The 26,199-nt window shown below is 41.7% G+C and overlaps 1 protein-coding gene across 1 annotated transcript in view; it reads right to left on the bottom strand.

Moving 5' to 3' along the window:
• LOC122549508 (regulator of G protein signaling 22-like) overlaps positions 1–26,199 on the bottom strand; it is a 117,389-nt gene that overhangs the window by 31,349 nt on the left and 59,841 nt on the right. The window contains exons 12-15 of the mRNA XM_087985824.1: positions 19,582–19,668; positions 10,953–11,128; positions 8,193–8,355; positions 4,894–5,052 (exon numbers count right to left, since the gene is read on the bottom strand). Coding sequence (XP_087841950.1) covers positions 4,894–5,052; positions 8,193–8,355; positions 10,953–11,128; positions 19,582–19,668 — 585 coding nt within the window. The remainder of the gene's footprint in view (positions 1–4,893; positions 5,053–8,192; positions 8,356–10,952; positions 11,129–19,581; positions 19,669–26,199) is intronic.

The raw sequence follows: 26,199 nt of genomic DNA, 5'->3' as shown, positions 1-26,199 counted from the left end.
AAGTTACCCATAATGTTTGCACTTGCATATAGAAATGTTTCTGACTCCAGACCACCTCCTCCTAAAGTTCTCATGTCCTTGGACCTGATGTCATTAATACAGGCTGAAGAACTTCACCTGCCTTGTGGAAAGTTTCATGAAACTCAATGAAACACAAAATTGAGGTCAGCAGCAATGCGGACGATTCCATGCCAGTTTTCATATATACCAGATCATTAGCTGCCTCCTTTCCCCTACAAGCCAAAATGACAGCCAAAATGGATAAGTTAACAATTTTGGAATTCTGATCCCCCACTTTCTCTCCCTGCCCATCTGATGCAGGTCTGCCCATGAGAGATCAGCAAATTTTAGCCCAATGTTTCAGGTTCCATGAAATCGAAAAGTTATCAATGTAATATGTTATCATCTCAGCTGTTATTACAGGACAAATCAGATCCTGGATAGAAATCTGGCTTGATGGATTATGTTTTGGTTTGGACAGAAGTATCCAGTGTTGCAAATTTTGTTTTGACAATAAAACAGAAGTTTGTTAAGCAACAATGAAGATAATCTATTTGCTTCAAACCCAAATTCAAAGAGTTTGAAACATCACAGCAAAACATACATTCCCATTAATCCCAAAACACTCCTTCACTAGATTAAAAAAGAATCCTTTGTACCCAATATTAGCCCTTGCACTATACACACATCAAAATTCCTTTCGTGACTTCTTGATAGGTTTAAGGTAGTTGTGACTTTAACTTCTCAACCAAAAACACTAATAGCTTCTTTATGCAGCTCTGATATGCCTGAGCTTAAATGTACTCAGCTTCAAGTAATCCCTTCAGTGTTTTGTCCCAACAACATTTGGTCTGGGATATCATTAACTGCTGACTCAAAGGTAAGCTAATTTTATCATATTGTCCCCTTCTCAGGAGGATTGCTCAAGACATGTTTCTCCATGCAAGGATTTCATAAAACTGCCCTACTCAAGATAAAACTGAAACAAAACTCTCTTTTAGAGTCATAGAGAAGTACAGCACAGAAACAAATTCTTCGATCCAACTTGTCCATGCCGACCAGATATCCCAACATAATCTAGTCCCACATGCCAACAATTGGCCCATATCCCTCCAAACCCTTCCTATTCATATACCCATCCAGATGTCTTTTAAATGTTTTAATTGTACCAGCCTCCACCACTTCCTCATTCCATATACACACCACTCTCTGCGTGAAAAAAGTAGCCCTTAGATCCCTTTTATATCTTTCTCCTCTCACCCTAAAACTATGCCCTCTAGTTCTGGACTCCACACCCCAGGGAAAAGATTTCGTTGATTTATCCTATCCATGCCCCTCATGATAATATAAACCACTACAAGATCATCCCTCAGCCTCTGACACTCCAGGGAAAACAGCCCCAGCCTATTCAACCTTCTCGCTATAGCTCAAATTCTCCAACACTGGCAACATGATTGTAAATCTTTTGTGAACCTTTTCAAATTTCACAACATCCTTCTGATAGGAAGGAGACCAGAATTGCATGCAATATTCCAAAACTGGTCTAACCAACGTCCGGTACAGCCGCAACATGACCTCCTAACTCCTGTACTCAATGCTCAAACTAATAAAACGCATTTTTCACTATCCTTTCTACCTGTGACTCTACTTTCAAGGAACTATGGACCTGCATTCCAAGGTCTCTTTGTTCAGCAACATTCCCTAGGACCTTACCATTAGATGTATAAGTCCTGCTAAGATTTGCTTTCCCAAAATGCAGCATCTTCCGTTTATCTAAATTAAACTCCATCTGCGACTCCTCAGCCCATTGGCCCATCTGATCAAGATCATGCTGTAATCTGAGGTAACCTTCTTTGCTGTCCACTACACTTCCAATTTTGGTGTCATCTGCAAAATTACTAACTGTGCCTCCTATGTTCATATCCAAATCATTTATATAAATAATGAAAAGTAGTGGACCCAGGACCGATCCTTGTGGCACTCCACTGGTCACAGGCCTCCAGTCTGAAAAACAACCCTCCACCACCACCTCTGTCTTCCACTTTGAGCCAGTTCTGTATCCAAATGGCTAGTTCTCCCTTTATTTCATGGGATCTATCCTTGCTAACCAGTCTCCCATGGGGAATCTTGACGAACGCCTTACTGAAGTCCATATAGATCACATCTACCGCTCTGTCCTCGTCAATGCTTTTTGTTACTTTTTCAAAAAACTCAATCAAGTTTGTGAGACATGATTTCCCACGCACAAAGCCATGTTGACTATCCCTAATCGATCCTTGCCTTTCCAAATATGTGTAAATCCTGTCCCTCAGGATTCCCTCCAACAACTTGCCCACCACTGACGTCAGGCTCACTGGTCTATAGTTCCCTGACTTGTCCTTCCCACTTTTCTTAAACAATGGCACCACGTTAGCCAACCTCCAATCTTCTGGCACCTCACCTGTGACTGTCGATGATACAAATACTTCAGCAAGGGGCTCAGCAATCACTTCCCTAGCTTCCCACAGAGTTCTAGGGTACACCCGATCAGGTTCTGGGATTAATCCACCTTTATGAGTTTCAAGAAATCCAGCACCACCTCCTCTGTAATATGGACATTTTTCAAGATGTCACCATCTATTTCCTCATGTCCTATATCTTCCATGTCCTTCTCCACAGTAAACACTGATGCAAAATACTCATTTAGTATCGCCCCCATCTGCGGCTCCCCACACAAAGGATGCCTTGCTGAACTTTGAGGGGCCCTATTCACTCTCTAGTTACCCTTTTGTCCTTAATGTGTTTGTAAAAACCCTTTGGATTATCCTTAATTCTATTTGCCAAAGCTATCTCGTGTCCCCTTTTTGCCGTCCTGATTTCCCTCTTTAGTATATTCCTACTGCCTTTATACTCTTCTAAGGATTCACTCGATCTCTCCTGTCTGTACCTTACATATGCTTCCTTCTTTTTCTTAACCAAATCCTCAATTTTTCTAGTCATCCAGCATTCCCTACACATACCAGCCTTTCCTTTCACCCAACAGAAATGTATTGTCTCTGGACTCCTGTTATCTCATTTTTGAAGGCTTCCCGTTTTCCAGCCGTCCCTTTATCAGCGAACATCTGCATCCAATCAGCTTTTGAAAGTTCTTGACTAAAACTATCAAAATTAGCCTTCCTCCAATTTAGAACTTCAACTGTTAGATCTGGTCTATCCTTTTCCATCACTATTTTAAAACTAATAGAATTATAGTCACTGGCCCCAAAGTGCTCCCCCACTGATACCTCAGTCACCTGCCCTGCCTTATTTCCCAAGAGTAGGTCAAGTTTTGCACCTTCTCTTGCAGGTACATCCACATACTGAATCAGAACATTTTCTTGTACACACTTAACAAATTCCTCTCCGTCTAAACCCTTAACATTGTGGCAGTCCCAGTCTATGTTTGGAAAGTTAAAATCCCCTACCATAACCACCCTATTATTCTTACAGATAACTGAAATCTTACAAATTTGTTTCTCAATTTTCCGCTGACTGTTAGGGGGTCTATAATACAATTCCAATAAGGTGATCATCCCTTTCTTATTTCTCAGTTCCACCCAAATAACCTCCCTGGATGTATTAAAGCCTTTGACAAAGGGTCAGTTAGACTCGAAACATCAGCTCTTTTCTCTCCTTACAGATGCTGCCAGACCTGCTGAGATTTTCCAGCATTTTCTCTTTTGGTCCCTGGATGTATTTCCATACATATCCTCCCTCAGTACAGCTGTAATGCTATCCCTTATGAAAAACACTACTCCACCTCCTCTCTTGCCTCCCTTTCTATCCTTCCTATAGCATTTATATCCTAGAACATTAAGCTGCCAGTCCTGCCCATCCCTGAGCCATATTTCAGTAATTGCAATGTATCTCAGTCCCATGTTCCCAACCATGCCCTGAGTTCATCTGCCTTCCCTGTTAGGCCTCTTGCATTGAAATAAATGCAGTTTAATTTATCGGTGCGACATCGATCTCTGCTTTGTTCCTGCCTGCTCTGACTGTTTGACTCACTATTTTCCTCAGACATACCAGTCTCAGATTGATCTCTTTCCTCAGTATCTCCCTGGGTCCCACCACCACCTTACTTTCTTAAGTGTTTCCATCAAGTTTAACAAACATCTTCCGAACTCTAAACATTTTGAGCAGACCTTAAAGTATAGTGATTCACCCTGCCACGTCATAAAATCCTAAAGTAATCACCGCCCCTTTAACCATCAAAAACTGTTTTAACAGAAATCACCATAGTAACAGAAATACATAAGTTAATTATTAACTTCAGATGCACAGAAAATCTATATGTGACCAATTCAAAGTGCAAACTTGAAATAAAAGATATTGAAACATATAAGTAAATCAGATATAACAAATATCTGCTTCTCCAGAAAACCTATGTATGATCTTGTTTCCTTTATCTTTGCAGGTTTTTACTTTAATTCATTTTTGCTCTCAAATGAAAGCTGTTCATCATTCTGTCATTTACATATTTTCAAACCACTTCTTTTGTTTCCTTACTTGTTCAATTATCACTTTCTTTGACTGTGTATCTTCAGAATTTATTATTTACTCTTGACATCCCTTCTTTTGTTCTTCCTTGCTGTTTCTTCTAACCCACTCATCCCGCTTACTTGCTTAAACTCTATTACATTTCTAACTTTTATGTAGTTCTGATGAAAGGTTATCAACTTGAAATTAAAGCATTATTTGTCTCTGATCAAATATTTTCTCCATTTTCAGTTTCATCCCAGTTATTCCAGTACAATTTTTTTTATACATATGATATATGTAAAACAGCAAGTGCTGAATTTATATTTTCAATATAGAGCATGTAGATAATGCTATTTACACGCAGTGCCTGCTATAACTGTAGGATTGCCATACCTGTTTATGGTGCCTCTGAACAAACTCTGGTGAAGCCAGAAACATTGGCAGCCATTTTCTTTCCAAGCGTAATTTTACATATTTTTGAACTTCAATTAGAATATCTGAAGACAACTTATCATGGAGCAACTTGCCCCATCCCCCAGCTAGTATCATCACCTGGAGAGAAAAATCACTTATGTGGTTTCTTTGTTTTCCAAAGTAAATTGTCACAACTGTGTAATTATAATATTATACATTTTAGAAAGAACAGTAATTTGACCTTTAAAAATAGATACAGCAATTCAAGATGGCTTACATAAGATCATCTCTCATTCCTCTAAGCTCTGAAGAATACAGACCCAATTTCCTCAACCTCTCATCCAAGGACAACCTTCTCATCCCAGGGACTAATTTAGTGAACATTTGTTGTGCTGACTCGAATGCAAGTCTATCTTTCTTGCCAAAACTGCACATAATTCTCCTGATGGTCTCAGCAAAACCCTGCACAATTATAACAAGATTTATTTTTTCCTGTACTCCAGTCCCCATGTGATAAAATGGCACCATGCCATTTGCTTTCCTAATTCCTTGCTCGACTTGCATATTCACTTCCTGTGCACTTGCAGGAGCATACCTAAAGCTCTTTGAATATCAATACAAAAAAAGCCTTATGTTTAAAAAAAACTTTGCTATACTTATCATCAAATTGAATAACTTCCAACCCATCTACATTATAATGCACCTGCCATCTTGCCTTCCATTCACTTAACCTGTCCATATCTCTTTGCAGCCTCCATAGAAACCATAGAAATGTTACAGGATGGAAGGGAGCCATTTGCCCCTCTTGTCCATGCTGACCATTTCTTCCCTACCTCGCATTGTTCCATTAGCACAGTCTATGTAAATTTTGTTAAACCTCACTGGGGAAGCACACTAGAAATTAAGCTTCATTATTCACAGAGTCATAAATTTCAAAGAATGCAAAATTCCCCAATGTACCTGTCACATGGACTCACGCTAACAGAAAAACATGGATCAGGTTTCTGATCTGAACAAGAATTATTGTTTATTATAAATAAATAGATTTTAACCACAAGTAAACAACTATGAACTGTAGGAATTTATCTTCACTAATTGAAACTTTAGCTCCCATATAAAACTCCCCTATACACACTTACAGATAGAGACAGACTTACAAAAACTTGCTATGGATGGAGAGAAAAACTGGGAAAATAAACTCAGTAGCACCAATCCGCTGGGTTCGCTAACACAATCCTTTTGCTTGACAGCAATTGTTGTTCTTTAAGCTTGCTTATTTGGGATCCTTTCACCACATTACAGAAGTTGTGGGCAATTAATATATTAGCTGCAAAGTCTCCTCGCTGCTAGTTAAAAACCACTGCTTACAACAATTAGGGAGGAAAATTAAACTGGCTTTATTCAGGTTCTAAGTATTTTTTACTGGAGAGAAAAACATGTCACATAATCTTTGAGAAGCTTTCAGCCTTCTGCCAGTATGGTCCATACCCACAATCTGTACGGCTACCAGGAGACAATCTGATAGCTATTGTCCAGTTGATGTCATAACTTTGGTATCCTTCATTGGTCAAGATTCCATAAACGAATCAGCTATTTGATGCCAGCCAGATCTTACTTTGTATTTACCCAATCGTGCCTGCCTATGTACAAACAATCCCCTCCCACTGTTTGAACACAGCAGCAGTGTAAACATGATTTACAATTAGTCACAGTAACTTGCTTTTAAAAAATGAAGCTAGTCTTTCCACAATTTTTTTTTAAAACAGTCCTTTTCCCATTTCAATACACAATTGAAAATACAGAAAAATAAAAAAGATACTGTCTTTACAATTTATCAGACAGGATTTCTTTCAGTAAAACCAAGTTCACATGTTCTCATTATGCTGTGTTTTTCTTAATAAATTGTTAAGACCTCTTTAATAATAGATTGCAATACTTTCCAGTAATTGACGTTAAGCTAACTGGCCCATTTTCCTCCCACCTTTCGCAAAAATGGTGTGGCATTTGTCAAAATCCAGTCTAATTGGACGTTTTAGGAATTGAAGAATTTTTGGAAAATCATAGCTATCACATTTACTAATCTCTGCAGCTACCTATTTTAGAATTGTCAAATGTAGGCCTTTGGGTCCTGACGATTCATCAGATCTTAGTCCCTAAAGATTTAACAATACTTTTATCTGTTGCTTCAGTTTCTTTAATTTCCTCATTTTTTAAAACTCCTGAGTTACTGAGCTTCCTCCCTTTGTCCCCCATAAACCCTCATAGGTCCATCATGACCCACTCCCCTTCTGTTTACCATATCCCAATCCCTTGCCCAAGCTCAATGGAGCAAATTTCTCATCCTTGATGATCCAACAATCCTCTCCATGAAATAAAGGCAGTCCAAATTGGCAAGAGGACTATCTTGTCTGCTTCATGCCACTTTAAACCAGTTATGAATATAAAAGCACATGCTTCTTTTTCCCAGCAAAGTTAATTGCCAAGATCCTGTTTCCTCTGGTGAAATGGTATGTTAGTGACAATGTAGGGCATGCTAATACATTGAAATTAGATTCTTGCTACTTGCCAAACAAATCCTTGGTAACTCTTGGGAAAATATACAACTGAGCTGAAAATATGTTGCTGGAAAAGCGCAGCAGGTCAGGCAGCATCCAGGGAACAGGGGAATCGACGTTTTGGGCATAAGCCCTTTTTCAGGAATTCCTGAAATTCCTGTGAAAAAGATTTGCCGCTCATTTTAAAAAAAAACTCTATCCTTAAAAAGGTGCTCCCTAGTGTTGAAATCCCCCATCCTAGGGAAAAGACAACTAGCTCTACCTATAGCCCTCATTATTTTATGAACTTCTATAAGCCTCTCAATTGCCTATGCTGCAGTGAAAAGAGACCCAGTTAGAAACATAGAAATATTTTTAAAGGCAAAGAATAAGGCCATTTAGCTCCCCACACCCTACCCACATGACCCTGCATTTACCATTATTAATCCTCCTAACCTGCTGGATGCTATGGGACAATTTAGCATTGGCCAATCCAACTAACTTGCACATCTTTGGAATGAGGGAGGAAACTAGAGCACCTGACAGAAACCCACGTAGCCACAGGGAGATTGTGCAAACTCCACACAGTAGCCCAAGGCTAGGATTGAACCTGAGTCCTTGGTGCTGTAAGGTAGCAGTGCTAACCACTGAGGCACTGGGCCACCCAATTTTAGCTTACTAATCTGGTTGAACTAGCTTGAGTCATGTGTGAAGGACTAATCTAATATTAAAACTTTCAATTACATCATTTTGTTGTACTTTTGAAGCTGGGCTACTAGGTCCAAAGAAGTACTGCCTATTCAAGTACTTGATTTTGATGGCTTTGGACGTAATATCTCTTGTAGTTTTTTCATTGTGAGGTATTCTTCTGAAGTATTCAATGTCCATCCAGCACTTGAGATCCATACTGAAATAAAAAGAAAGACAAATGTCCATGTATCAGCATGAGGTACTGTGTCAATGGGAGTGATTTGTCAGCTGTTGTTCTTTGATAGTTTCCCTGCAGACATCAGGAGGTTCAGTAATGTGCCATAATTCCCAGTCTATAAACTGACAAAAGCTTTGCTTCTCAATGACACACCTCCATTTTGACTGCAAACATCACTGACCTCAACCTGCTCATTGGCCTGAGTAGTGTAGTCCCAGGTTTTAATGGAAAATCTGGAGAATGTCCAACCACTTGAGAACAGGCCAGGGAAGATGTGGTCACTGACTCCACAAGTGGAACTTGGGGGAATAGCTCAACTTGTGATCTGTGGCCATCCAGGTTTAGACTATTGCCAATAAGCTGAACTCTTGCCTAAAAGATCTATCCCTTGTGGCTTCACAACCATTCACACTGCATCAGCTGAAACCATTGAATAGATTGTTAACAAAACAGAGGTTGCTGGAAAAGCTCAGCAGGTCTGGCAGCAACTGTGAAGAGAAATCAAAGTTAACATTGCAGGTCAGAATGTTTTGAGGAAGGGTCACCAGACCCGAAACTTTAACTTTGATTTATCTTCACAGATGCTGCCAGACCTGCCGAACTTTTTCACTAACCTCTGTTTTTGTTTCTAATTTACTGTTTGGCAGTTCTTTCAGTTTTGAATAGATTGTTAACTTCAGTATCGGATTATAACCCCTTCTTCAGCCATAGGAATCACAATTCTGGGGGGAGAAACAAAGGGTGGAATTTTTCTCAGGCCAGGTGGGAGGTGGGCATAAAAACTGATGAAACAATTTTTCCTGTGCAATTATGTTTTTTTCCAACTCGTTACATGTTCATGCACTGATAAAATGCCAAATGTTATGTTCAGGGAGTTCTGAAACTTGCCAGGATTCTCATGCAGGAAAGCACTTGGTCCCTGCAACCCAGGGGCATCACCCACTCCCATCTTGGAGATGTCAGAGAAAATGCAAAATATGGTGCCACACTTCGGCGATGCATCTCTATTAGTTCTCTTGAAGATTGCCCAGGAAGGAAGTAAAGTTTTTGACTCTATGAATGAGGCTAAATCGATTGACACAGAGAGTCCGGACAATTATGGCTGTGGGGGCCAGTGCCCATAAGCAGTTCAAAAGAATCTGGATCCAGAGCCTCAAGAGGATGAACAAATTACTGCACGTTGCCAGCATATGCACCACTGTCTACTCAATATTTATGTTCCTATGAATGTAAGTTGGCATTGTATAATACCACTGCAGAGGATTGGTACCCAGGACATTGGCTGCCAGACACCTCATCCAATACTTCATGTGCAGTCAATATCTGTAAGGTTCACATGTAAAACATAAAAGGAGTTATGCAGTTGTTAATGCTCCATCAGGTCAATAAACTTTCATCACGTCTAGGAGAATGTACACATCAAGTAGCTTTTCACCAAATGATTACACGGGCCAAGGACACAGTCACAGAAGATGGCCGTTTGAGTTGCACACCCTTTGACTTCAGTCCCAATTGTCTACCCAGGTCAGCCATGTAGTTGACTCACTTGCACAGTCTTGTTCACTCCATTAGAATTCACCACTCCCACTATAAGGGTCTAACCAGAAGCTAGACTGCAGACGGCAAAGATGGCTTATGAATTGAGTTTGAAAGGCTGCAACTCAACTTGAAGCATTTGTGCAAAGAAATGGTTTGGTTATAAAGAAGCCAAATAACAGAAGCAGTTTGTACTTCCTCGAGCTTGAAGGAAGAAGTCCACCTGATCAGGCACTCACCACATATAAATAGAGATGTGTGTGTGTGCATATATACTTACATACATATATGTTTACATACTTTGGGTTCGTGTTCAGCTCTTTCCTGTTTATTACTAACAAGATTTTTGAACATAATTTCAGCAGGCTGGGATGTTGGTGAAGATTCATGACATGCTAACCCACCTGAAAGATTCTGAGAGTGTAATTGGGCAGCATGGTGGCACAGTGGTTAGCACTGCTGCCTCACAGCGCCAGAGACCCGGGTTCAATTCCTGCCTCAGGTGATTGACTGTGTGGAGTTTGCACATTCTCCCCGTGTCTGCTTGGGTTTGCTCCGGTTTCCTCCCACAGTCCAAAAATGTGCAGGTTAGGTGAATTGGCCATGCTAAATTGCCTGTAGTGTTAGGTGAAGGGGTAAATGTAGGGGAATGGGTCTGGGTGGGTTGCGCTTCGGTGGGTTGGTGTGGACTTGGTGGGCCGAAGGGCCTGTTTCCACACTGTAAGTAATCTAATCCTAATTACAAAACTCTAATCCACCAATGAGAAACTGAAGATATCCCCATTTCACAACAAAGTCTCCCCACTCAAACTTCTAAAATCTCTGAACTGACATAGAATATTCCACTCACAGTTAACATTAACAGGTTCTCAATTCTGTTTTTCTCTTCCATGGATGCTTTCTGACCTGCTGAGTATTTCCAGTATTTGTTAATTTTATTTCAGATTTCAAGTTTCGCAGTATTTTTGCTTTGGTAATATTTGGATCTTTTACAATGACTTTCACTGTATTATTTTAAAGAATGGTATCTAGATACTTACCCTGCTAAATTTTCGCGAAGGAATACCTGGAAATTCTCAAGTTCTAAGCGATTACGAATAAGTGCATCCAATGTGTAATTACAGAATTCTTCAGGAACGGTCTGCCAGTAGTTTGAGCCTTTCACATTGTCTGAAGGATGCACTAGACTGATTGAATGGGCAGGAAGAATAAATTGCTAAAAGCAGAGAAAGAAAGAAAATGATATTACAATTAAACTAATAAATTCAGCTTCCATAACTAAAAGTTGTAATAGTTTCAGTGTGCTCCCATGCAGTAACATAAGTGGCACTCTCCCATACAGGATGCTGTTGTCAGGCCAGACATCTGCCAACCAAAAATATGTTATATGGTGAAACATTTCAATGCTGGTGTAGCTACCGCCCAAGAACTGCAGCAGTTCAAGAAGGCAATTCACCACTTTCTTCTCAAAGGCAACTAGGGATTGGCAATAAATGCTGGCACAGTCACCGAAACCAACATCCTGTGAGTGAATAGAGGAAAAAATAGGTCTCTTGACTTTTGATTGCCCACACGTAAATATTTTATATCCACTTTGACAAAATGTTTCATATTTTTAATGGCATCTATTAGATTGACTTTCATCCTTTCTTCAAAAGATTTCTTGATTACTCATCTTTTTCTAATGTGCCTTACAAGTTTCATCTAGCTAAATCTGTTTTGCAGTATCTCCAGTAGACCTATAACATATGATAGCAGGATAAATGCTCGAATCAGTGTCAACCACTCCAACATGTAGGCACTGGCTGTTACCAATCAATCAGTTGTGTTGGGTGAGATACATCATCTCTAATCCTGCCACAAACCTTACAAAATAAACTCTCTCTCAGAGCTCTATCGTGGCAAGTTGTTACTGATGGGGGTGATTGAGAAAACACATCAAGGATGTCTCCAAAGCTTCTCCAAATATATGCAAAGTTGCCACCAATTCACAGCAATCTCTTACTCAAGACCATTCAAACTGGAGAATCATCTTGGAAGGTACCAACCAACTTGAATATTTCCAACTGACTCAGGTGGGAGCCAACTACAAATAGCAGAAGGAACAGGTGAAAAACCAAGTATCTCATACACCTTCTTCTTCAAATACCACCTGACATACCTGTGACTGGATGTGCAGATCCAGCATTGGACTGCTTAATCCCTTCAGTACTCATATCTCTGAAGTGGAAAAAGCCACGTGCAATCTCTCAACTGCCCAATGAGAAAACACAGAAGTTCAAGGACTGAATGGCCTCCTACTGTGCTGTAACAAAAAATTGTTTCTGTGTAACCAGATCATAGATCTGAAACATTAGCTTGGTTTTCTCTACAGATACTGCCGTACCCTGTTGAGTTTTTCCAGCATGTTCTGTTTCCATTTTAAATGTTCAGTATCTGTGCAATTCTTCTTTTCAGTTTCTCATTGAAGTAGAGTTTGAAACAAGTTTAGTATAAGCCATAGAAGTAGAATTAGACTTTTTGGCCTATCGAGTCTGTTCCACTCTTCAATCATGGCTGTTATGCTTCTCAACCTGTGAACCCCTTACCAACCAAGAACCTATCTATCTCTGTCTTGAATATACTCAATGACTTCACAGTTCTCTGTGACAATAAGTTCCACAGATTAACCACCTTCTGGCTGAAGAAATTCCTCTTCATCTCAGTTCTAAAAGGTCATCTCTTCACTCCAGGGGTGTGTTCTCAGGTTCTAGTCTCTCCTACTTGACTGTCCATGTCTACTCTATCCAGGCCTCTCAATATTCTGTAACTTTCAATCAGATTCCCCTCCCTCATTCCTCTAAATTCACTGAATTGAGTGCAGATCCACAGTCTTCAACTGCTCTTTATATAACAAGCTCTTCATTAGATTAGATTAGATTAGATTCCCTACAATATAGAAACAGGCCATTCAGCCCAACAGTTCGACACCGACCCTCCAAAGAGTAACCCACCCAGATCCATTCCTCCACCCTATATACACCCCTGACAAATGGGCCTAACACAATGGGCAATTTAGCAAGCTGAATTCATCTGACCTGAACATCTTTGGATTGTGAGAGGAAACCGGAGCACCCAGAGGAAACCCACATGACACAGGGAGAATGTGCAAACTCCACACAGACAGTCGCCTGAGGCGGGAATCAAACTCAGGTCCCTGGCGCTGTGAGGCAGCAGTGCTAACCACTGAGCCACCCAAAGCTGTTTTTACTCATCTTCAAGCCACCAATGTGATTCTAGTCACTCTGTTAGAGGGTGAACCATTCTGGGAAATTACAATCCCTGGAATCATTCTTGCCAACCTCCCCTGGACCTCTTCCAATGCTTCCTTAGATACAGGGCCCAAAACTATTCACAATATTCTAAATATGGTCTGACCAGCGTAATTTCTGGACTTTTAGTCTTTCCCTTCAGACCTAAGCCCAGAGTTTTGTTTATCACATTGATGACATGCTCTGCCACTGTTTATGAGCCTAAAGGGCTTTCATTCCTTTCATCTCTTTCATTTTCTATCCCATTTAGATTAGATTCCCTACTGTATGGAAACAGGCCCTTCGGCCCAACAAGTCCACACCGACCTTCCGAAGAGTAACCCACCCAGACCCATTCCCCACATTCACCCCTGACTATGGGCAATTTAACATGACCAATTCACCTAACCTGTACATCTGTGGGAGAAAACTGGAGTACCCGGAGGAAACCCATGCAGAGAATGTGCAAACTCCACACAGACAGTCACCCGAGGCTGGAATCGAACCTGGGATCCTGGTGCTGTGAGGCAGCAGTGCTAACCACTGTACCACCGTGCTGCCCTCAGGCAAATTTTCCCATTTGCAGTTCCAATGATTTGCCCAGTCTGACACACCTTAAGAGTGATTGTTCTCACACAAACGTCTGCTCGTCATCTCTTTAATTATGTCACTGGGCCATTAGGCAATTATCTTGGGGAATTGTCCAAGTGCAGAGGCAGATGGCTGTGAATTTTGGGTTTTCATGCTTCTGGCACCATATTTAAAGCCCAGATGGTCTTCACTTCACTGTAACATAATTGCCCTCACACCGTGGTGATAGTTGACAGTTATTACACAACACAGGAGTAGGTCTAGAAGAAAGACAAGCAAGTTCCCCCTTTCATAGAAAAGTGTTAGTGAATGGATGGTGGAGGGGAGAAACCTCCTTTCTCCAGACCAACTTGCACAGAAGCTATGCCAGCAGACATGGTCAGCCTGGACATGGATTACAGTCTGGGTCAGCGTCATGTCCCAGGTGAAAAGTAACATGCAGAACTGAAGAAAGAAGGTCAATGATCTTCTGTGTGCTGCAAAGTTAAGTGTCACCAACTCTATGCTATGTCACATTGACACAGCCAGCACTCACTCTAACTCTGCCACATCTCAACAGGGCTCATTGATTTCAAGTCTCAGTATTGCACGCAACATGTCTATTCAATGGCTCTCACTCAAAGTCCTTTCAAAGTACTATCCCTTCTTGACCTCCAAGCTTCCTACTCACTCACAGGAGACACTTTAGCACCTCTTCTGCTCCTGCACAAACTGATCTTATGTCTATGTCTGTCACACTCAATTGCTTCCTGTTTTTCGTGCTCATTTTCAGGAGAAGGGGTCCCATAACCAGGCTCAGAGATCAAAGACAATGAGGGGCATCAGGCGCCATTCTCCTTACAAAGAAAAATTCCTCATGTATGTAAGGAAGGAGAGAGCTCAGTAGGCAACCAATCCAGTAAGTTTCATTTTGCTGAGTTGCACTGCTCTCCAATTGCCACCAGTGTTTACTTTTTCTTAATCTTCCAAAGCTTTTACGTAACTTCTCCAATCATTTCCTTCTCTTCTCTAATGAGGGCAATAACGGCATCCAACGAGCCTCTATGAAGAGGCCAGCATCAGAGACCTAATTTTGCTGGTTAATCATTCCAGATTACACTGACATCTCTGACATGTTTCTATTGCTGGTTGAACAATAAAGGCCCCAAGTCTCTGACACAGGAAGCCAGTCAGCCAGGTATCAGGGTTCTCCTCAGCCACAGGCAGATGAGTCTGTTTTTGGCCATTAATGACCAACAAGCCAGAGCACTGGACCACAGGGACAGCAGGCAGATTTGCCCAAGGCACTCAGCCAGCTGGATTAAAGGATGATGGAATCCACCAAAAGGCATGCTGGCTGCCTCCACTGGCCAGCTTGGTGTCCAACTTGGTTAGCCAAGCCCAGCAAATTCACTTTCAGGCAGATATTTTTCTGGCCATAGGAGGCTCAGCATCAATGACAAGGCAACAGGATCAAGGGAGGTTAGCTTCACTTTAGGTGGGACCAGCAGATATCCATAGAGAGGAAAGCCAACAAACAGGCCTCCCCCCCCACAAGCTTCTGCTCAGGTTCAGATCCTCTACTTTCTTCCTGTCTAAGATCTCAAAGCCTGCAGCTGAGAAGGAGTAGCCTGCATCTGGACAGCACACTTTCAACAGGAAAAGCACCAGGAGATGATCACACAGGTCTTTTAGGCCAACAGAGCCAACCACCCCAGCTGCAGAGGTCAGGGCTGGACATAGACAGTGCGATAGGGAGAGGGAGAGGAAAACATGCTGATGGCATGGGTGAAATGTCACTGGAAATTACCCTTCACTCTTGTAAATATATGCGTAATCTCACTGTTCAAAGGCCCGCTGCATTTCACTGGCACACCTTGTTAAGTCACACCATGTGAGACAGGAGAAGTTTCTGTGATACCCTAAGGATGAAATGAGTTGAAATTTCTAAGCATTGCCCATCTCTTTCAAATGAACAAAAAATAGGAGCAGGAATAGGCCATTCAGCCCCTCAAACCTGCTTAGCCATTCAGTGTGATCATGGTTACCTATCCAACTCAATACCTGCTTTCTCACCATACCCATTGATCTCTTTGGCCTAAAGAACTCTCTTTAATGACTCTTTTGATAACTGATAGTGTCAGATGTCAGAGATTCTGGAACCTTGGCATTGAGGACTGCATTTCGAAGAGGACGACAATGAGATTAAACACCACCAACAGAGAATTTTCTTGGGTCTGAGATGCTTGCATCATTCTACATTGCATCCATTTATGTGTGACAGTACACAATCTGTGATGGTTCCACAGATCTTTGCATCGGCTTTTCAATAGACTGAGTTGTAATTCAAGGCTGCGAGAAGTACAATGGCCAGTCCTCACTGTCACTCTCCCTAGTGGTGTTCTGAGAAAAACAGCTTAAAATACAACCTCTCACAAATTCAACACAGTCTTAAAGCAGTTAAGGCTTGAAACATGAAAGGTTCGTGATAAAGGAGGGAGAAAGGAGATTCCTTTGGTTCCCTCTTGACTTGCTGACAGAAGGAAAACCCTTTTGACCCAGCAAGTGGTTACAATTCCTGAAAGTGTGGTGGAGGGAGGTTCAATTCGAATATGCAGGAGACAAATGAATTATTGGAAAACAGTGAGGGAGTAGCAAAAGATAAATTGCTCTTTCTGAGAATCAGCACAGATGTGATGGAGCCAATGGCCTCCCTATCTGCTGCAAACATTCTGTGATACTATGATTCAGTAGCAGACTGCACATTCTTGGTGAGAGACAAGTAAAACTTTGTTTGCCCTTATTTGGATACTATTCTAATTAATTATTTCACAGAATGCTTAATCCAAGTGGGTGGTATCCACCTCTGTCAATTTTGCGCGATTACCATCAAAAAATATAATGTAGGATGTCATCTACAAACAATATGGACCTATCTACATCAATGGGTGGAATTCACATACTGAAATAACAACTACAAAAATCAATTGGAAGAAAAGTTGTTAGTTGCAATGGTTTTTAATGCACATTATGTATGCGATTTCACAAAAGAAGTTGAAAACTGGGCTCTTTCGAAAAAGGTGCTGCATATTCGTTATGAAATGTGTGATTCAGGATCTCCATTCACCTAACCACTTTTCACAAAAGACAGAGGGAGAAGAATGCACCAAGGGGTTCAGGATTATAGGGAAACAGAGTAATCCAGAAAAAAAAATCAGACAATATATGCATGGGTATGCCAGGAGGTAGAGGTGCTGGGTCCTCTACTGTTTGTCATTTATATAAATGATTTGAATGTGAGCATAAGAGGTACAGTTAGTAAGTTTGCAGATGACACCAAAATTGGAGGTGTAGTGGACAGCAAAGAGGGTTACCTCAGATTACAACAGGATCTTGACCAGATGGGCCAATTGGCTGAGAAGTGTCAGATGGAGTTTAATTCAGATAAATGCGAGGTCCTGCATTTTGGGAAAGCAAATCTTAGCAGGACTTATACACTTAATGGTAAGGTCCTAGGGAGTGTTGCTGGACAAGAGACCTTAGAGTGCAGGTTCATAGCTCCTTGAAAGTGGAGTCGCAGGTTGATAGGATAGTGAAGAACGCGCTTGGTATGCTTTCCTTTATCGGTCAGAGTATTGAGTACAGGAGTTGGGAGGTCATATTGCAGCTGTACAGGACATTGGTTAGGCCACTGTTGGAACATTGCGTGCAATTCTGGTCTCCTTCCTATTGGAAAGATGTGAAACTTGAAAGGGTTCAGAAAGATTTACAAGGATGTTGACAGGGTTGGAGGATTTGAGCTATGGGGAGAGGCTGAACAGGCTGGGTCTGTTTTCCCTGGAGCGTTGGAGGCTGAGGGGTGACCTTATAGAGGTTTACAAAATTATCAGGGGCATGGATAGGGTAAATAGGCAAAGTCTTTTCCCTGGGGTCGGGGAGTCCAAAACTAGAGGGCATAGGCTTAGGGTGAGAGGGGAAAGATATAAAAGAGACCTAAGGGGCAACTTTTTCACACAGAGGGTGGTACGTGTATGGAATGAGCTGCCAGAGGATGTGGTGGAGGCTGGTACAATTGCAACATTTAAGAGGCATTTGGATGGGTTTATGAATAGGAAGGGTTTGGTGGGATATGGGCCAGGTGCTGGCAGATGGGACTAGATTGGGTTGGGATATCTGGTTGGCATGGACGGGTTGGACCAAAGGGTCTGTTTCCGTGCTTTACATCTCTATGACTCTATGACTCGAGGTAAGACAGCTGGACAACTGAGTTTAGGAAACATATTTATTCTGAAGTTTGAAGTATTAATGAGTTTAGTTTGCATTTTGTTTCAGGCATCGGAAAGAGAGAGACCAGATAAAAGAAAACACATGTAGGGACTACACAGAAATTTGTGGAAGAAATCTGGATGCAGCTGTCCCAGTCTGAGCAAACAGCTGTAGGATGGAGATAGTGGTAATTCTTCCTGAGGTGTCAGTGTTTGTGAATATATTGTTTGGATTAAAGCAGTAATATGAAAGTAAATCCTTTCCTGTTGTCTGCATGAAATCTTTCCGATCTCTTGTCTTGTCCAGTGCGTGTATTTCTAGTTTATTTTTTGTTTTAATAGTTCAGTGGCAGCCTTGGATGAAAGCATTCTAGAACTGACCTCCACAGTTAAGAGAACAAACTTGGTTTATCAAGCCAAGTTTCAGTCTGGGATCTGACCTGTCCAGTAGTCACCATCAACTGGCATCATCAGCATAATTTAGAAAACTCAATTAAAAACCATGGTGACTAACTCTGGGAGGGAAAAAAAAATAAGAATACATTATGGAGGAGGGGTAAGTTTGCTGATGAAATCATAGAAGTCGGAGATGAGGTGGGATGGGGATGGTGGGAGGCAAAATATAATACGATAATGGGAACTCAGGCCTGGGCTTCTGCTGTTGCTTTGAACCCAACTGCTCACTTCCCTTGGCCCAAGTTGCGACTGAGATTTGCCCATCATTGGCACGGTAATCCCAAATACCCACTGCATGTTCGTAAGCCCAACCACCCACCTCCGTATATCTAATAACTCTCAGCAAGACTAGCAGCCAGCCATGTGCAAACTTGTGGCAGCACATACAAGAACAGAATACTGCCCATAGGCAGAAATGGGGAGGCCTAGTTATATTATTGTGGACTGTTAATCCATAGTTCCAGGTAATGCTTTGGGGATCCAGGGTTGAATTCTACCATGGCAGATGGTGGAATTTGAATTCAATTAAAAGAAAACCTGGAATTGAAAGTCTACTTTTGACCATGAATCCATTGTTGATTGTTGGAAAAAACCCATCTAGTTCACTAATGTCCTTTAGGGAAGGAAACTGCTATCCTTACTTGGTCTGGCCTACTTGTGACTCCAAATCCATAGCAACACAGTTAACTCTTAACTGCCCTCTGTGCAATTAAGGATGGGCAGTAAATGCTGGCTTAGCCAGTATCACCCTCATCCCATGAATGAATTTAAAAAACACAGCATACAGGCAAAAGAATTCTGGGACAAATGGTGTCTTGGAAGGTCAGGGCCCATTATGCAGGATGCAAAACTAAATTCCACAGGACAGTCTGAGAAAAAGTCCTAAACTGTTGGTCACTCTTAAACTGCCAGTTAAAATTACATGTAAATTCAAAACAGATAATTTTATGAATGGGCGAGCATCATTAAAACAACTCAATGCAGTGAGCTTGGATTAAGTAAAAGAGAATAGCAAATAATTATTTCTTTAAATTTGTGCATCAGTAGAGGAGTCTAACTTTTACTTTTGGAGGAAAAGAATTAATTACTTCATTAGGAAACAAGTTTTTCTGTAGTTCCTCAAGTTTCTCGTAGTACATTGAATCCAAGCGTTGAGTCTCCTTTATCACCTCCACCTAGAAATAAAAAAATATTCAAAAAGTGTCAGTGAACAACAATGACAGTAGTACTGGTGGAACAAAGTCCAGTCATAGCACAATTTTTACTTAAAGCAAAATACAGTCCCACAGATGAAGACAGGAGAGAAATTATGCACCAGGATCACTCGTATACATTTTTTGAATAATGTCTCTTAGACACAAATGTTCAATGTACCTGACTGCCATTCTTCCACGCAAAATTTTTAGGCAATTGTTAAGCAGATAAAGTTAAAATAAAGGCGAAATTAGCTTCACAGGAGTGAAAGTCGTGCAAGAGAAACATGCTGCTTGAATGATAAATTTCTGTACTCTGCACCATGTTTGCAAAACATCAGCTTTAACACAAAAAAAATTTCAAGATATTTGTATTTAAAAGTTTTTCGGGGGTTGGAATACTGTGGTCAGTGACTTCTTTATCAGCATTCCTCTATTTATGACCCTATATGACAAACACTGTGACCCTTTGAATATGCCAATAAATAGTGGGATGCTAAGAGAATACACACATTCATCTGCTGATCTAGCAATTAGAGACCAGTTAATTCTTAATAGATTGCATGTCTATCCCATCATTCAGGAAAGTAGTTCACAGAAATACAGTTTAAAAAAGAAAGTAGGAAAGTATCTAAGTGCAATACTACACAAAATGTTATGTACCAGATCAAATCCCCTGTAAACAAGGCTGGGAAACCCAGAGCGGGACACTCTCAGCGGCATGACATAACAGCAGAAAAGGAAATGTTGGACTCTCTTTCAGCTTTAATATTTTAAGTTAATGTGTATGGCATCTATGTATGGCGATGGCACACACTTTTCACTGTATTTTATATTGAACACACGTGACACTAAAGAATATTCTATTTGAAGGAGATAGCCTGGACCCTAACAAGTAGGTGAGACCAGGGAAATCCAGTGGATGTTATCTATCTAGACTCCCAAAAGGCCTTTGATTAGGTGCCTCAAGGGAAGCTGCTGAGTAAGGTGAGGGCCTATGGTGTTCAAGGTGAGCTACTGGTATGGATTGAGGATTGGCTGAGAGAGAAGGCAGAGAATTGGGATAAAAAGTTCTTTATTGGAATGGCAGCTGGTGACAAGTGGTGTCCCGCAGGATTCAGTGTTGGGGCTGCAGCGGTTCACTTTATATATTAATGATCTGGATGGAGGGATTGGGGGCATTCTGGTGAAGTTCGCCGATGATATGAAGTTAAGCAGACAGGCAGGTAGTTCTGAGGAGGTGGGGAGACTGCAGAAAGATTTTGACAGTTTACAAGAGTGGTCCAAGAAATGGCTGATGAAATTCAATGCGAGCAAACGCGAGGTTTTGCACTTTGGGCAAAAGAATACAGGGACAGACTATTTTCTAAATGGTGAGAAAATTCCTTAAGCAAAAGTACAAAGGGATCTGGGAGTGCTAGTACAGGATTCTCTAAAGGTGGACTTGCAGGTTGAGTCCGTGATTAGGAGAGCAAATGCAATGTTGTAATTTATCTCAAGAGGGTTGGAATGTAAAAGCAGCAATGTGCTACAGAGACTTTATAAAGCTCTGATTAGGCCCCATTTAGAATACTTTGGGCCTCACACCTCAGGAAGGAAATATTGGCACTCGAGCGTGTCCAGCAGAGATTCATATGGATGATCCCTGGAATGGTAGGCCTAACATATGATAAACAGCTGAGGATCCTCGGATTTTATTCATTAGAGTTTAGAAGGTTGGGGGAGATCTAATAGAAACTTACAAGATAATGCATGGCTTAAAAGGGTGGACACTGGGAATTTGTTTCCGTCAAGCGGGGATACTAGGACCCCAGGGCACAGCCTTAGAATTAGAGGGGGTCAATTTAAAGTGGAAATGAGCAAACATTTCTTCAGCCAGAGAGTGGTGGGCCTGCGGAATTCATTGCCACGGAGTGCAATGAAGGCCAGACATTAAATGTCTTCAAGGCAGAGATTGATAAGTTCTTAATCTCACAAGGAATTAAGGACTATGGGGAGAGTGCGGGTAAGTGGTTCTGAAATGCTCATCAGCCATGATTGAATGGCGGAGTGGACTTGATGGGCCGAATGGCCTTACTTCCACTTCTATGTCTTATGGTCTAACTTTTATCTTATTTAAAGACGAGTATAAGGTTGTGTTCCAGATCTAATTCAGTTGGTTACACTGCTCAGCTTTAGGCAAAACACACTTTATTCTTACCTAATAATCAAACAAAGGGAAGAGGAATTGGTACAACTTTAACTCTATTGGAAAATTTAAACTTAAATAATAGATTATTTAACTAGCAATTATTCCAATATAGTAACATCCCAAAAAACACACCCTTGACAAAGGCAAAGTCAATAAAACAAATTGTCTCACATGCAATTTTGGCAGCAGATAGAGATCCCAAGCATGATGGTACATCTCTATGACTCTATGACACTATAAATATGGCTTTAAGAGGTGTATTTTGTCCTGGCTCCTTTTGATGATGAGAGTTGAGACAGTGGCGCCAAGCTGTCTGCTCCAAAGCCAATAAAGTAAAAGGCTTGTGAGGCCTTGGGTTTTCTTTTTTAAAGAGTTGGAACAATAGAAGCTGCCTGAATGGGTGGGGTCAAGCTCCTGCAGGATCAGAATTTTAGTTTAGCTTTCAGTAGCAAGATCTGCGGTCTTGAAGCTGGATGTGCAGGGTCTTCTGTTAAAGTTGGGTTTGTCTTTCTGTTGCTGGAATTGCATGTGAGATAATCTGTTTTACTGACCTTACCTTTGCCAAGGGTGTGTTTATGGGATGTTGCTATATTGGAACAATTAATTAGTAGTAGTTAATGTATCTACTATTTTGTTAAGCATTTCAATAGAGTTACAGTTTAGCCAATTCTTTTCTTTTCTTCATATTTTGTCTGCATTTTAGTTTGCTTAATGTCAAGTAGTTTGACTAATTGAATTAAATCTGGAATGCAAGGCCTTACACTTACCTTTAAAGTAAAAAAAGTTAGGGTCTAGACTATCTTCTGGACTATATTTTGAGGAGATTTGGTCTGGTCCATAACAAATTAGGGCTTTTTGTCAGGATCAACATCTCCAATTCCGGATTTGGTTCAGGTTATTGGACTCAAAAGCAGTGAGTGGTCAGTGCTGATGTTTCTCATTTTGTGTGTTGCATTTGATTGGTTTAAACGGGGCATGCCTTATGTAATAATGGCTCTTTCTGTGGCTAGGAGTTTCTGAAGGGGGGCGGAGGAAGTCATTTTGGATGTTTTACAGAAAGCGAGCAAGGCAACGCTTTCAGAATTGGCAAACCCCAAGTTGAAGCTGGAGTTGCCTGCGTCTGTGATGAAAGGGGAAATAATTACAGCAATAACTCTACATTTACAATTGCCAATACTGTAATCAGAATAATTGGAAATTTCTAAAATTCAATTACAAATGAAGTAGCTTGAATTAAATGCAATGGCAAGGGAAAAAGAAAAAGAAAGAATAAGCGAGCACAACAAAAAGAAAGAGAAAAGGTAATGAAACATTTTGAATTACAATTAAAAACAGAGGAAAAATAAAAGAATGCTACCTAGCAGAAGAAAGGAAGAAAGAGAGTTTTTGAACTTTGGAGGTTGGAACTGAAAACTCAAAGCAGTCTTCAAATGGCGGACGTAGAGGTGAAAGGTGATGATGAGGACAGTGAAGGTGAGCAACCCCATCATAGCCAAAGTGAGGATCTGTTTAAACATGTCCAAGCATGGTCTAAGTTCAGCAAGAAGGATGTAAAAGCCTTCTTCATTTCATTTCAGAAAGAAGCTGAACAAATGAAATGGTCGGTGACCATGTGGATATTGTTGATCCAAACAAAGTTGATAGATAGACCTAGTGAGTATTTGCATCACTATCAAAGAAGGTATCTTCGGGGTATGATGAGATGCAAAGTGCCATTTTAAGTGAATATGAGTCAGGGCCAGAAGCTGATAGACTTTGAGTGCGAGCAGCAGCTAAGGTAAGACAGTTTGTTTTAAAATTACTTACCGGTAGCGGGCAGCGGTGTTTTTTTTTCTCTTCACAGAAAGAGTGGGAGCAGCAGGGGGAAGTGACGAAGACCAGAAGGGCAGCCGGGAAGGAAAGCAGTGAGTATAAATACTCACCCTTCGACGCCAACGGTCACTTTGAGTGCGAGCAGCAGCTAAGGTAAGACAGTTTGTTTTAAAATTACTTACCGGTAGCGGGCAGCGGTGTTTTTTTTTTCTCTTCACAGAAAGAGCGGGAGCAGCAGGGGGAAGTGACGAAGACCAGAGGGGCAGCCAGGTAGGTTTTTTTTCCCTTTAAAAGTGCGCAGGAGAAGAACCCGAGGCACTACAGAGGTAGTGTCTCCCACCCGCCCTCCTCCTCTAACCTAAATAATAAGACCCGTTGTGGTAAGTAGATAAGTGCTGCATTTTGCTTGTTGTATTCTTTAGACCCAGTTTTTTTTAAAAAAGGTTACTTTCAGAGGGATGGCAGTGAAGGCAGTGCAATGTTCCTCTTGCAACATGTTTGAGGTGAGGGATGCCATGGACGTCCCTGCTGATTACACTTGCAGGAAGTGCACCCATCTCCAGCTCCTCCAAGACCGTGTTAGGGAACTGGAGCTGGAGTTGGATGAACTTAGGATCATTCGGGAGGCAGAGGGGGTCATAGATCGGAGCTTCAGGGAAGTAGTAACTCCAAAGATGGCAGATAGATGGGTGACAGTGAGGGGGACTGGGAGGAAGTAGCCAGTGCAGGGACCCCCTGCGGCCATTCCCCTCAAGAACAAGTATACCGTTTTGGATACTTGTGGGGGGGACGACTTACCAGGGGTAAGCAACGGGGCTCAGGCCTCTGGCACGGAGCCTGTCCCCGTTACTCAGAAGGGAAGGGTGGAGAAGAGCAGAGCAATAGTAATTGGGGACTCGATAGTTCGAGGCACAGATAGGCGGTTTTGTGGGAATGAGAGAGACTCACGTTTGGTATGTTGCCTCCCAGGTGCAAGGGTACGTGATGTCTCTGATCGTGTTTTCCGGGTCCTTAAGGGGGAGGGGGAGCAGCCCGAAGTCGTGGTCCACATTGGCACCAATGACATAGGTAGGAGGAGCGCTGAGGATGTTAGGCAGGCTTTCAGGGAGCTAGGTTGGAAGCTCAAAGTTAGAACGAACAGAGTTGTTGTCTCTGGTTTGTTACCCTTGCCACGTGATAGAGAGTCGAGGAATAGGGAGAGAGAACAGTTAAATGCGTGGCTACAGGGATGGTGCAGGAGGGAGGGATTCCGGTATTTGGATAACTGGGGTTCTTTCTGGGGAAGGTGGGACCTCTATAAACAGGATGGTCTGCACCTGAACCTGAGGGGCACCAGTATCCTTGAGGGGAGGTTTGCTAGTGCTCTTGGGGGGGGTTTAAACTAACTCTGCAGGGGCATGGGAACCCAGACTGTAGCTTTAGGGTGCAGGACCTGGAGTGTAGGGAGGTTAGGAACATGGCATCAATTTCAAAGGAGGGTGCCTGTAAACAGGAAAGTGGCTTGAAGTGTGTATACTTCAATGCAAGAAGTATACGAAATAAGGTAGGTGAACTTGCAGCATGGGTTGGTACCTGGGATTTCGATGTTGTGGCTATTACGGAGACATGGGTAGAACAGAGACAGGATTGGCTGTTGCAGGTCCAAGGGTTTAAATGTTTTAATAGGGTCAGAGGTGGGGGTAAAAGAGGGGGAGGTGTGGCATTGCTTGTCAAAGATAGTATTACAGCTGTGGAAAGGACGATGGATGAAGACTCGCCATCTGAGGTAGTTTGGGCTGAGGTTAGGAATAGGAAAGGTGAGCTCACCCTGTTAGGAGTTTTTTACAGGCCTCCTAATAGTCCTAGAAACGTAGAAGAAAGGATTGTGAGGATGATTCAAGAGAAGAGTGAAAGTAATAGGGTAGTTGTTATGGGGGACTTTAACTTTTCTGATATTGATTGGGAAAGCTATAGCTCAAGTTCGTTAGATGGGTCAGTGTTTGTCCAATGTGTGCAGGAGGGTTTCCTGACACAATATGTAGATAGGCCAACAAGAGGTGAGACCATACTGGATTTGGTTCTGGGTAATGAACCAGGCCAGGTGTTAGAATTAGAGGTAGGTGAGCACTTTGGGGACAGTGACCACAATTCGGTGACTTTTACTCTAGTGATGGAGAGGGATAAGTGTGCACTACAGGGCAAGAGTTATAGCTAGGGGCAGGGAAATTATGATGCATGACTTAGGATGTGTGGCTTGGAAAAGTAAGCTTCAAGGCAAGGGCGTAATTGATATGTGGAGCTTGTTCAAGGAGCAACTATTGAGTGTCCTTGATAAGTATGTACCCGTCAGGCAGGGAGGAAAGGGTCGTGTGAGGGAGCCGTGGTTTAATAAGGAATTGGAATCCCTTGTTAAATGGAAGAGGGCGGCCTATGTAAAGATGAGGCGTGAAAGTTCAATTGGGGCGATTGAGAGTTATAAGGTAGCCAGGAAGGACCTGAAGAGAGAGCTAAGAGCAGCAAGGAGGGGACAT

Source organism: Chiloscyllium plagiosum, unplaced genomic scaffold (genome assembly GCF_037043375.1).
Source record: "Chiloscyllium plagiosum isolate Xiang-an unplaced genomic scaffold, Cpla_swu_hap1 HiC_scaffold_4, whole genome shotgun sequence".
Classification (NCBI taxonomy): Eukaryota; Metazoa; Chordata; class Chondrichthyes; order Orectolobiformes; family Hemiscylliidae; genus Chiloscyllium; species Chiloscyllium plagiosum.
Note: the sequence above shows the minus strand (reverse complement) of the source record. Positions and strands in the feature narration are given on the sequence as shown.